General features: G+C 31.7%; 1 protein-coding gene across 1 annotated transcript; it reads right to left on the minus strand.

Annotated features, from left to right (window-relative positions):
• Positions 1–2,091: 2,091 nt before the first annotated feature.
• LOC101493527 (probable polygalacturonase) lies at positions 2,092–7,905 on the minus strand. The gene is made up of 5 exons (XM_004499908.4): positions 7,376–7,905; positions 4,108–4,228; positions 3,366–3,540; positions 3,046–3,116; positions 2,092–2,840 (listed from the first exon to the last, which is right to left on the minus strand). The coding sequence occupies exons 1-5, from the start codon at positions 7,718–7,720 to the stop codon at positions 2,203–2,205; spliced, it is 1,350 nt and encodes a 449-aa protein (XP_004499965.1). The 5' UTR covers positions 7,721–7,905; the 3' UTR covers positions 2,092–2,202.
• Between the last annotated feature and the right edge of the window lie 6,372 nt (positions 7,906–14,277).

The raw sequence follows: 14,277 nt of genomic DNA on the forward strand, positions 1-14,277 counted from the left end.
GTAAAGCTGGAAGTTTAGCAAGTTTACAACCACAACAATCTGAGATATCACAGGTTTGTAACTTTCCTAAGGCTCCAATAGAAGCCAAATATTTTAATCTAGAAGCAAAAACATGTCCAAGGCGAGAATGCCATAGATAAAAACTAGAAGATAAGGAATTCAAGCGAAAACTAGATAATAAGTTAGCACTAGTTGTTGAGGCTGCAGTATTTGGGAGTCGCAGGTCATCCAAAACATAAAGTCCCCCTTGTCTATGACCTGTCCCAATCAGCCTCTCGGAATGTGGATCCTGCACACAACAAGAAGTGGAAGAAAACATAACCGAATAACCGAGATCACATATTTGACTAATAGAAGCAAGACTCAAAGTAAGATTAGGAATATAATAAACATCAGAAAGAGACATGTTAGATGTGGAGACAGAACCAACGCCTGCTAGTGGCATAAGAGTGCCATCAGCAGTCATAACCGACACATACGAGACAGGTTTCACAAACACAAAAGATTTATCATCGTATGTCATATGATAAGATGCTCCCGAATCAAGAATCCATATGGAAGGAGATATACCTAACATACCAGATGAGTTCAAACCTTTAGAAGAGGTGGCAAACATGGCATGTGATTGAGTGGCAAGAAGTTTTTGAAGCTGTTCTGCAATATCAGATATTTGGAAAGCAATCTCAGATGAGTATACATAACTAGAACTAGAGCCAATGGTAGGAGAAGCAGAAGTAACAATATTGGACGATGTCCCCCTAAAATTCTTCTTATGTGCTCTCCCCAATTTCGGACAATGTGCTTTCCAATGTGCTTGAAGAGAATCATCCTTAGCACCAACCATAACAAATAATGATAGGCGACAAACATAATCACTGAGACAAAATAAATTAGGGATAATCTGATGCTGTGCGAGCACGATTTCTCCCCCTCCAGACGTCGTGTCTCCGATCCAACCGTTGAAGACGAAGACCTGAATATTGCGAACCTGCTGTCCAAAAATCATCCTGATCCAACGGTTAACGAATGTGCAATCGATGTTTTTGTGAGACTGATTTAACAAAATCGGGAATATGGTTACCAGCATTCTATCCAAAGCACTCCATTTGATCCATTGTTGAGGGTGCCCACCCTCCCAATAAAACATCTTAGGTAAGCTCCAACAACTGTTTCAAACTTCTCTCATAAGTCCTTACACTGAAATGTTCACCGATCAAATAAATATTACCTCCACTTGTTATTGAATTTCCATTTCTTATTGATCTCTTTTGCCAAGTATTAAGGTCATTTATGTGAGTCAGTGAGTTATGCTGCAGCGAGATGACTCATAATCCAAATCAATGTTTATATTGGAGTTGTCATCTCAAGATTATGGAGTTATGTTAGCTGAACATTAAAAAGTGTTGACTGCTGATTGATAAATAATGGCCATTGATACGAAGGTTGCAGTTGGTGGTGCTGAATTTTGAACCTACTTCACCAATACTCTTCGGGTTTCTTAACTTTTGCCAATATATATAATAGACATTTGTGAAGAGAAATTATTATTAATTAAAATGGCACTGATCGTTATTTCACAACTGTCTCTGAGAAAGTTTAAACTATGTCTATTAAGGTTAGACTATCAAACTTTTACCAGTGAACTAGTTTACGTGAACAATTTTGACAAAATATAGGCTAATATATATTATTGAATAGTGGTCTTTTGACGATTCAAGATGTCATGGTTTTTCAAGAAAATTTGTTAGGACTTAAAGATGAATAAAGTTAGTTAATAATAATAGTTAATTAGTTGAGGTTCTTATAAGGCTATTTATATAAATAGTGAGGGTAGAAAGTTATAGAGATATATTGAATATTGTAATCAATCATTGAATAAAGAATGTTATCTATTGTGAATGGAAAATCCTTGGAGGAGAGATTTCCCTCCTAGTACTCAATAAAAGTGTTCTTTCTTATGAATCTAATTCTTGGGTTCTTAAGAGAATCGGATTATAGTAATTAACCATTTGGATCTTACAATTAATCCATGTGTTCATGAGATAATTCTTAACATGTATATGACTAATTATATTTCCACATCACATCATATAGTTCAAAAGGGTGCTGATTCACTGGCTTTCATTATAATAAATAAATAAAATAAGCATTTAATTACTACAATACTTGAAGAGAGTCAAAAAGTAACTCTGATTTCAGGGCTCAGGAGTAATTGGTACATGATCCAGGCTGTTGACTACTCAACTGAGAACATGGCCATGGACTAACCTGATGAGAAAATCCAAACACATCAGAACACTTCCAAGGAGGAGATCTAGGACCTGTCACACCATGAAAATTAATATCATAGAAACAAATCTCAGTAAAAGGTGAATCTCTTAACCCATGTATCAAACCAGCTTGCAAAACCTTCACACCCCAAACATTCTTAACTGTGATTCCCTTCACAACTGGTAGAGCATTAGGATCAAAATTTTCATCTGGGTGATCCCCTACATCACCAGCAATTTTTATTCCTTGTCTAGCATTTTCAATATAAACATTAGACACTGTTATGTTCTTGATAAATCCTCCTCTTCCAATGTTTGTTTTGATGTGGATACCAACTCCCATGTTGAAGAGGTTAATGTGCTCAGCAAGTATGTTCTCTACTCCACCTGATGTTTCACTGCCTATTGCAATGCCGGCAAATGGAGATGACCCGGTTAGACGCCGGATGGTGATACCGTAGCTAGGGCGACCGTATGAAATACCGTATTCATCCCATCCACTTTTCACTGCCACAAGATCATCTCCTGTTGATATATATGAGTCCTCTATGCAGACATTTGAGCTTGAATCTGCATAAATGAATTTTTCAGGTGATTGGATTCTTTATTAAAGTTGTTGCATTTATATAAGATAATAGTAATAAATGAAGTACAAAGATATTTTATTCGTAACATATTATTTTGCTTCGAAAATTGGCATAAGTAATCATTTTCTTTAGATGCGGTAATTATCTTAACAGACAGTTAATATTGATACGGAAGGAGTAGTATTTACCTGGATCGATTCCATCGGTGTTAGGAGAGTCACGGGGCGCCAAAATTGTGACATATCGAACAACAACATTGCTGCAAAGAAGAAAGAAAGTTTGGAATTAGATTTCAGGAAGAAAGTTCTATCAGTTTGATGCTTTATTATATTATTTTTGTACAATGCTGACAATAAAATTTCAGGTATGAACCCAAAATCCCATGCAAAATTTCCAAATACTTCACCACGCATTAATCTTAGTGTCTTTGATGACATTTTAGTTTCTTTTAATGAAGTTGTTATCAAGAAAATGAAAATATTGTAAAAATATACATTAACTTGTTTACCTGCAGTAAACTGGATGTATATTCCAGAAGGGAGAATTCTTGAAAATGACATTTGAAATAATAATATTTTCAGAATTGATAAATTCAACGAGGTTTGGTCTTGTAAATTGAAGAGTTCTTTGCCTCCACATGTTCCACCACACATCTCCTTGCCCATCAATTGTACCATTCTCACCTATGAAAATATGAACAAGAGTGAAGGATGACAGAGATTAGTTTTGTCATGAAAACTTGTATCCATAGGATAAATAAAAATACAAAGAAGCTTAAGTCAATTTGATTTGTTGTTTAATTTTATTTTCAACTACAAAACTGTGTGACCTTACAAAGAGTCATTCTGTAATTAAAAGTGAATAAAAAAAATGAAAACAGAATATTGAATCAATTATGGGCATGGCTTATATAGTATATAGCTTTTTCAGCATGCAATCTTCTTCTGTTCTTTACAATCAAAAAACATTTTACATTTCATTTTTGTATACTTTGATATTCTTTACTCATTTTATAAGAAACTCAGTCATGTGCTATTAAACACCGACTAAGATACAGATACACATATACACCAGTAAATAATTGAAAAAATAAAAGTGATTGAATGTGGCTATATGTGTTACTGTCATGTCAGTGTCGTGAGATACTAACACATGTCAAAACCAAACACACCTTTAATATGAAGTGTCGGGGATGCATAAGCTAAATTATATGAATTAAGGAATCAATTGAGTAATTTTTCTAGACCTACCTGTGATTATTACATCGCGAACTCCATCGCCGTGGATAAAACTTATATACCTTCCTCCAGGGAGCTCCCTTCCTCTTCCATAAGATGGTAAGGGTGCAATTAAAGGCCAATTTGAATACCTCTAAAGAATGAAGAAAAGGAAAAACATTAAGGCGGCTGAGCAGCAAAAATCAGTGTTCATCTCACAATTACTATATAATACGTTTCATGGTTTGATATGTACAAATTTTACAACAATTTGAAATTTGGATGTTTGAAATATAGGTTTAATTACGTTTAGTAATAGTTAATTAATACAACACGGTATATCACGACACAACTCATTAACCATCTATTAAATTTAATTAATAGCAATTTTAAACATCATTAACAACGATTTTGAAGTGCTCATAACCACGATTTGTTTTGAAATACAAACCTGAAAACCGTGATTGGTAACCCAACAATATAATTTTTTGTTGTTGGTGGGAGGGGGTGGATAGTGAACAAAGAGTTCTTCAACAAGACTTATATGACATGTGATATTTTATTATACGTGGTAGATAAAGTTTAAGCATCAATAGAATCAGAAGAAAAAAAAAATTAATTACACAGTTTCAATTATGCTCAGAAAAGGGATCAATCAAGATTTGATTTTAATTAAACCAAAAATGGGTCCGACTATAGGGATTTAGGAATTGAACGATAAAGAGGTCATAGCAGGTTCAATTCCCCCACTAACAAAATAACAACTAACAACAAACATTTGTCATTTAAAACAAATAAACATTAAACCACAAATGAGGTTCTCATTTATAAAATTAGCATCTATATTTAACTACCATTATTAAAACAATAAGTAGCATTATAGAAGCTATAGTATGGTGGTATTCATTTTAAATAAGTGTGTTCCTTTGAAGGTGTCTATGTTTGTGTGACGTCTGTTTCGGCATTGCATTGCATACCTACAAAAGACAACTTGCTTAAAGATGAGTTAATCACATTGATTCATCGTCTTGTATGACGGGTTGTGGCGATGAGGAATCTGTTCCCTATTTGTTTACGCTTTGTTCGGTGTTTGGTTGGGTTTGAGCGGCTATTTTGAGATGACTTGGGTTGAGTTGCACGTTACATAAAGAGTTTGAAGTTCATGCTAATCAATTTCTTGGTCTTGGTCATGGTGGACGAAGTATTCGATCCAAATTCAGCGCCATTTAGTTAGCTTGTGTGTGATATATATGAAAATCTCGTAAGTCAGTTAGTTATTTTCAATCATGATGTGAGTAATGTTGCATTATTAATTGAGAAGGTGAAATTGATTTCTTTGATGTGGTTTTAGAGCTAAAAATACTAGTTGTGTATGATTTTCATTCATGTTGCTTGCACTCTTGAGTATGTTTGGGTTATACTAATTTCTAGAGGGTGTTTCTATCTTAATGGTGTGAGGTGTTGTGTGGGATGTGTAATCCTTAAAGAATTTTGGTTTGTTTGCTTTTAGTGTAACAAACTATAGTATCTTTATTTCTTAGTACTCCATGTACTAAGAATATTTTCTTTTTATTGTTTTGAGCAATTTCAAAAAAGAAATAATCACATATGACAAGACACTGAAAATATTGACATTGTAAATATAAAATACAGAACACGGACACCAATACACATATATTCATTTAATTCTAATTAAATAAAATATGAACGTTATTTGTGAAAATCTAAATTTAATATTTTTAACACCTAATCACAGTTGTACCGCATCTTTAATCTCTATATATCCTTCTTAGATGTATCCAAAGAGTATTTAAGGTTTATCGAAACAAAAAAATATATATTCTTTTATCAATCACTTGTCTAAATTAACGGACAAATGTCATACTTATCGTGCATGTGTCAGACACCAACGCGTGTCGAACACCACGACCTGCCTAAGAGATGTATGTGATTCAAAGATCATATTTTCATGGTGCAATCACTAGTAGAATAAAGAAGTATGACAGTATTCCACTTCCACTTTGATAATAAAAGTATACAATAATATTGGCCAACAAATTAGGTGTACAGTATGGCAATTGTTAATGGTGTGAATGTGATGCACATGCAGCCATGCAGAGCACAGACCCACCAATGCTTTCAGCCTCAGGGCAGGCCCACCATAGTTTATGGACATTAGCTGTTTCCGACAACCCATTATCTATAGAACCATTTTTAACCATACATTATTCTAGGGAACATTTAAACACATACTCATACTACCATTTAACTTACCAGAGATTATCATCTAAAAAATTTCCTTTTTTTTGACAATATTCTCAATTTGTCATCCTTATATACCATTGAATTTAATTACAAGCCATGAAGCTTACTATTTTTTCCAAAAAAATTGCTAAATTACTTTAAATGATGGTTTGTTAAATTCCACTTCTACTCATTCAATTTTTTTTTGTCACCATATTATTATTATCTATTTGATTTTAGTGTCAAGTGGGCTCTACCTAATGCTCAGATTCAGATTACATGGTAAAAGAAGAATAATTTAAATATATTAAAAATTGTAACTTGAAGTATGGCAATTGTTAGAGAATAAATTGTAACTTAAGTATTGAAATAAAATTTAATTCTGTAAAAAAAATAGTAAAATTTAACTATTAAATTAATAATTTTGAATATAAATAATAAAAATATCAAATTTGATAGTCTAGTTATAAGCAAAACCCAAATAATCTTAATCAATTTAATCATATTATTGCTAAAATAACTTTCAATTAATCTAGATTTTATTTCCCAATAATATATTTCATTTCTAATTAAAAAATAATGAAATAAAAGAAAAATGAAATCTAGATAAAATGAGATCTTGAAAAATGAAATCTAGATTAAATGAGATCTTGAAAAATGAAATCTAGATTAAATGAGATCATTCATGTTATTAATAATCATTAATTATTTTGTATGTTTATATTAAAGAGTAGATGAAGTATATGTTTACCATCCATAAAAAAATTACCTTTTACTTGTTTACCCTAACGCTTCTCTAAAAACTATATTACATTTCATTAGAAAAAAGTTAGGCTTTTTACTCTACATTGAAAAATAAAAAATTAAATTATTAATAGTTGAATGACATATCATCTATCTACAAAAACATTTAATTTAATCAATTTAATAGATATTATATAATAATGTATAAGTGAACAAATAAAAAAAAATAATTGATTAAAAAATTTATAATACCGATTCACTCTGGTTTTTTTTTTTACTGTATCTTACGATGAATATGTAGCTATGTATGTACCTGTGTGGCTTTGATAACAGCACCAGCAGCAAGATAAAGAGTCATATGACTAGTCACATTGAAGCTTTCCGTTAAGTAAACACCAGGAGGCACATAAAGTAGCGTTCCACCGCGTCTCTTTAAGTGCCGAATCCGGTAAATTGCTTCTCTAAACGCCTTCGTGTTCAGCGTTTTACCGTCGCCGATGCCACCGAAATCGGTTATGGAAACCGTATCGCCGCGCTGTCGAAATGGAACTATGCCGGAGCATGTTTCAGTGTATGTAGAGAAGACTGAAGAGAAATTGAAGAAGAAAATAAAGAGGAGAAAAGTGGAGGTGATGGAATTTGATGAGAGAAGAAGCATCTTTTGTTGTGTTTTGGAAATGGAGTTAATAGATAGATGTATCTAGAGTATGTAGTGGCCGTTGGGATTTGATGATGAAGCATTTATTTAAGGGTTGCCTTTATTTAATGATAGAAATAAAGCGGTGGTTCTTTAGTTTAAAGAGAGAGAGAAAAGAATCTCTTTTAGTTTTTCTTTTCTTCCTTTTATTGTTTCTATTTTAGGATGGAGATTCTATTTTCTATATTTACTTTCTTGTGAGTAAAACGCAAATGTATATACGTAAATTTTATATTTGCTTTTTTGTGAGTAAAACGCAAATGTATATACGTAAATTTTCTATATTCACATTATCCAACTCTACTAACTCTACCTCTCATCAACCTAATTGAAACTCGTGTAAGTGGGAAGAATGAAACCCAAAGTTTAATTGGAATAAAAAGCAGATTTTTTTAATCTACTAGTACAAAATACACGTACTTAAAGCAATGAATTAATGATGATACTGTCATCGAAACTTCTAAAATATAATTAGAATTTTTTAATAATTATATTAATGTAATAAAATTAAATAATTTAATGTATCACTTGATTAAGTGGTTGTAATATTTGGGTTTAATTCATCTATTTAGTCATCATCTCAATGCTTCTGTTAATTTACCAAATATTACAATCTTTTTCAAAAGTTATTTTCTTTCACCAATTGTTACGAGTTTCTCTATAAATAGAGATACTTTAGAGGCATAAAGGACAAGAGACAAAATTCATGTTGCATGATTTAAATTTATGTCAAAAATATTTCCGAGTCATTTCTTTTTTTCTTTAGTGCACGAAGTAAATGAAAGAACTTTTTCTGTAAACTATCATTGATCGATAGAGTTGATGTGAAAGTGCAATTCACTTCAAGGATTCCAAAGTATCCGGAAGGTGATTCGCCAATTAATTTGTTTGCATTCAATAGACATAGATTAGTAGGGGCGAATCTAACCTAAAGCTTAGTGTGATATACATGCTTTGGAATTTATGTGTGCAACTTTCATCGTCATCAATTTCATCTTCTTTTTGCTCAAGATTTGCAGTATACCCCCAATAAAATATCCAACAATCTTTAAGTTTGATTTTCGATTTATTTGTTATTAATTAATAACTGCAATTTTAAAAGAAATGTGATTTATTTGTTATTAATTAATAACTGCAATTTTAAAAGAAATGAACTCTCACATAATTATTTATTTATGACCATTGTGAAAGTTGACAAATGTTGATGGAAGAAAGTAATAGAAAATCTTAATGATTTTATTCATTTTTTTTCTATTGTGATACTTATTTGGATTTACCATAGAACATATTTAAATATGAAATTTCAATTAACAAATAGAATTTATGATGAATGTATTAGTTATAATATAACTATGAAGATATGGTTTCTTTTATATAAATAAAATAAACTCTTATTTGTTAAGGAGTAGATGACTTACATGTTTGGACTCACCTTATAATATTTGATTATGAACAAAAATTATGATCATGTTTTGTTAGCTTGTGGCAATATATATTTAATGCAGTCAATGTATTATATCTTGAACTTGGATATATTGAAAAGAAAATTATAATTTTAATTTGAGATGCTTATTAAATATAGTAAAAGGTAAAATGACATCAAAGTTTGGGTATGTGATAATTGAAATGTTTATTAATTGTATGTGATACAATGTGAAGAGATTAAATGAAAAAGTGTCACGGTTTGGTGATAGTTGGTCAACACTATCAAGAATATAAAAGATAATCGGATGTTTGATGTAATGCATGACTTGTACCAGACCTGATATAACATATGGTGTTGCAAGATTAAGTCGGTATACAAGCAATCCAAGTAAAGAACATTGACATGCTATTAATAAAGTATTAAAATATTTGAAAGGAACAATTAACTATAGTTTAATCTATAGTGGATATCCTTCCGTTTTGGAAGGATATACATATGTCAGTTGGGTAAATGATGTTGAGGATCATGCTTCCACAAGTGGATGGATCTTCAACCTTGGTGGATGTGTAGTTTTTTATGGTTCAAAGAAACAAACTTGTATTGCCAACACACCATGGTTGCATAATTTTTTGATCTAGCACCATGGATGCATAATTTATTGATCTAGCTGCAGGTAGTAAAGAGGCTGAATGACTAACAAATTTGTTGTATGAGATACCAATTTGGCAAAGTCAATGGTACCAATATCCATACATTGTGATAGTCAATACACACTATCAAAAAAACATATACTCAAGTATATAATAGAAAATAAATACATAATGGTTTAAGACATAGCTATGTAAAGGATTTAATGGAGTGATATCCATAGTGTTTGTAAGAACTAAAAAGAATCTTGCAAATCCTTTGACAAAAGGTCTGACAAAGGACATGGTGTTGAAGACATCATTAGGGATGTGGTACAACCTCATATCTAAATAATCACCAATGGTGGAAACGATCTACTCACACTTGAGTAACATCAAGTCTTGAGTTCAATGATAGGAGTGATTGAAGTACTTGACAATCAAGTCTTGAGTTCACACTTGAGTAACATCAAGTCTTGAGTTCAAACTATCTACATTATTAGAGTGATTGAAGTACTTGGCAATAGATACATCCCAAAAGGTAAAAGTACTTGGACCATAACATAAAAATGATAGGAAGAGGTCTCCTCTTAATGGACATATAGCATATATTTGCTGGAATGTATAATTATGGGTGCATTTCTGATATAGTCCACCTATATGAGAATGAAGTGGGCCGCTTCATAGAGTTCAATGGTTTGACTCTTAAATTCTCATGAAAAGGATACGAGACACAGGGCCTTATGAAATGTGTCATCTTTATAATTCGATCAATGGTATCAAGATTTTATGTGTGAGTTATGCACACTTGTTCTAATGAATGGTTGGTTTAAAGCTTGTCTACCAATCAAATCAAGATGAGTAAAAACATAATATACTAAATAATGGTTCAAATCGCAAGATACCTTTATTTGAAACCATGAGATTTCTAGAATAACCGATGTAGATATATTTTGAAAATGGTGGGGGATTGTGAAGGGAATTTCAAAAATATATTTGGAATTCTCTAATAGCTATATTAATGTAGCAAAATTAAATAACTTAATGTATCACTTGGTCAAGTGGTTGCAATATTTGAGTTTAATACATTTGTCAGTCATCGAACCAATGCATCTGTTAAGTTACCAAATGTTACATCAAGAGTTGTTTTCTTTCACCAATTGGTATGAGTTTCTCTATCAATAGAGATATTTTAGAGACATAAAGCACAAGGGGCAAAATTTATGTTACATGAGTCAAATTTATGTCAAAAGTATTTCTGACTCATTTCTTCTTTTCTCTACGAATGAACTTTATTTTGTAAATTATCATTGATCATAGGCTTGATGTGAATGTGTAATTCACTTCAAGGATTCCAAAATATCATAAAATGGATTCCCCGATTAGCCTGTTTGTATACACTATATATAGATTTGATAAGAATGCAATAAAATACACAATAAAATGACAAAAAAGTACTCTAAAAATACTTTATTTGATAAGAATGCAATAATTTAGTGTTATATTTTTAAGGATTTTGATATCTTAAGTAACACTCATTTATTAATTTAAAGCTTATATATTTTTTAATATGCTAATTTAAGTATCTGTCAAGTTTACAACTAATTATTGTTTCAATTTTACTTTTATTATTATAACTAAAATCTTTTTTTATTCTTTATAATTTATTTATTATTATTTGAAATAAATAAATTAGTAAACAATTTTAAATTTTAATGTAATTTAAAATAATTTTAATAAATAATATTTTAAAGTAATTTTTTAAGTAATTTAATAATTATAATTTAAAATAAATAAACGAGCTAAATAAATATAAATATATCAGTGAACTTGAACCCCAAGTCATGAGACTTAGTAAAACTTGATGAGAATGGAGTAAGTGAGAAGAACCACAACCCCCGCTCCGAGATAGTGGGGGAGGTTACGAGAAAACCGCATTGGAAGTTCAAATATATAAGTAAGAAAAAACAAACACATAAGGATTTAATTCATTGTGCAAACACTTATCCTAAAAACCCCAAAGATTTGATCACGGTAAACCGTTGACAACCCCTCAAGTTTCTATTCAAGAACATTTGGTGTCCATCGTGGGGTCCAATAAAACTAACTCGGTCGCAAGTCTTTTCTAAATTTTGTCACAATCATGCTACAAAACATCAAGGCAACGCGTCTCTATGCAAACAAAACCTTTTTTTTTGTTCAAGTGTAGCATTTATTGTATAAACTGACACGAGCTAGATGATCAAACAAAAATAGAACATAAGGTGATATAAGGTGTATGACCTACAAACAACTTAAGACCTTGTAATTGCGGTGTGGATGTGCCATTTGCAAGTCTTGTGGTTATCCCTCGAGGATAAATCTGATGTGAATGTGCCACTCACACGTCTTGTGGTTGCTCCTCGATGATAACTCCAATGTGAATGCGCTACTTGCAAGCCTTGTGGTTGCCCCTCGACGATACATTCTGATGTGGATGTGCCACCTGCAAGTCTTGTGGTTGTCCATTGATAATAAAATTCTATGTGGATGCATCACAAGCAAGGCTTGTCATTGCCTATATGAAATTGAACTCAATGTGTTACAAGTAAGACTTGTGGCCACCCTTGTAAAACTGAATTGAATCTACTACATGTGAAAAACTTTATTGCCCTTGTAATGTTGAATTGGCCAAAGCACAAAAAAGGCTTGTGATTGCCCTTCGATTAAAACTCTGTCAAGTGGCCGGGAAAAATATAATATAGGATATCAGAACCGTAAGTTACATATTTTGTCGAGTTGGATATGTCACTTGCACAAACTTGTGAGTTCCCTCATTGATTTTGGAAAGTGTAATCTTTTTTAGAAACAAGCAAAATGGTTTACAAAACCAAATATGAAACATATGACTATTTATAATACAATGATAATAAAATTCAGGTTTTAAATCTAGCTTTAATAATGGGTCAGAGTTTTATGAAGTAACATATTTATTTTTGTCAAATTAACTATGCAAAAGCTTGAAACAAGTATTAGTAAATGATTCCCAAATTGAATATGAAGCAATAATAGGTACTCGTTTTGTAATGAAGACTTTAGACAACAATTATAATTGATACATTACGTTATTATATTAAATCAGTTATAGAAGTAACGTGAATTATAACTCAACATGTTATCTCAAATATTTCTCCCCAACATGTCTCATGTTTGGGGTCTATGTATTGTTGTATTATCTTGGTTTATTATCTTAAGCATTTCACCTTTACATGCCTCTTTAGGGAATTGTGGACCGTCATGAATTATTTTTGGTCTATGGACCGAGTTACTAAAGCCTGAGCAAAGGTAGAAATCGAGTTCAATTGAGCTCAACCCAAATGAGTGAACTTGAACCCCAAGTCACGAGACTTAGTTAAACTAGATGAGAATGGAATAAGTGGGAAGTACCATAACCCCCACTCTGAGATAGTGGGGGAGGTTATGAAGAAACCTCATGGAGAGTTCAACTATATATGTAGGAGGAAGCAAACACATAAGGATATCATTCATTGAGTAAACACTTATCCTAAATACCCCCAATGACTTGATCACGATAAACTACCGACAAGCCCTCAAGTTTCTATTCAAGAACAATAACTAATGAGTCTAGATTGATTTTCCATTTTATTAAGATTGAATGTCTTTTGAAGGTGAATTATCTTAATATAGTTAAAGTTTCCTCCTAAGATACAAGAATGATGCCTAATTAAATAACTCATTGAGGTAATTTAATTTAGATTGAACCCATTAAAATCTATGATAATTCATTGAATCTTCAAAATACCAAACTTACTCTCGTGATTTAATTCTCTACTTTAATTCTTATAATTCAATAATTAGGTTCACTTTCCAATACCTATGATTATGGAAATAAGGGATCCAACAAATTCACATAACATGAATGCTCAATAAGAATTAAATCAAAGTAATTCAATAATTAACAAAAGACAAAGAACAATCAATATCACCATCATCATGATATATTATCATCAAAGGATATACCTAATACTATAAATAAGAAATCTGAAGGTGAAAACACGAGAAGATGAGTTGAATTGTGTTTGACAAAGTTGAAATTTTTTGATAATTTATTAAAAAAACTGGTTCGATTTTGGTGACTTACTTGGAGGAGAAGCAATCGGGTTTAGAAGCAACAACCAATGAAAGCATAAATAATTTGACTCCTAGTTTATCCTAGTTTACCACTAACTTGGCTACATCCAGTCCCCTCATTCAGAAGGCTTTAATCCACTAATTCAAATATCTTGAAGTACAAAGCACATGATCCTCCAAGTCAGTATTCCCAAACACAACACCAGATTTTATAGGAAGTAACCACATTGACCCTACAAGCCAAGTTTTCTCCTAACAATCTAACAACCCCAGATTGAAGAAGGAACTAAACCACTATCGGGTTGGATACAAAAGATTGGAATTTGAGTAGTTAC

This window comes from Cicer arietinum, chromosome 5, assembly GCF_000331145.2.
Source record: "Cicer arietinum cultivar CDC Frontier isolate Library 1 chromosome 5, Cicar.CDCFrontier_v2.0, whole genome shotgun sequence".
In the NCBI taxonomy this organism is placed as follows: Eukaryota; Viridiplantae; Streptophyta; class Magnoliopsida; order Fabales; family Fabaceae; genus Cicer; species Cicer arietinum.

Coding starts and splice junctions, on each gene's coding strand:
- LOC101493527 (XM_004499908.4), bottom strand. CDS start 7,720: ATGCTTCTTCTCTCATCAAATTCCATCACCTCCACTTTTCTCCTCTTT. Junction 4,229..7,375: donor CTGTTATCAAAGCCACACAG/GTACATACATAG, acceptor TTCATTCTTTAG/AGGTATTCAAATTGGCCTTT. Junction 3,117..3,365: donor ATACATCCAGTTTACTGCAG/GTAAACAAGTTA, acceptor TCTTCTTTGCAG/CAATGTTGTTGTTCGATATG.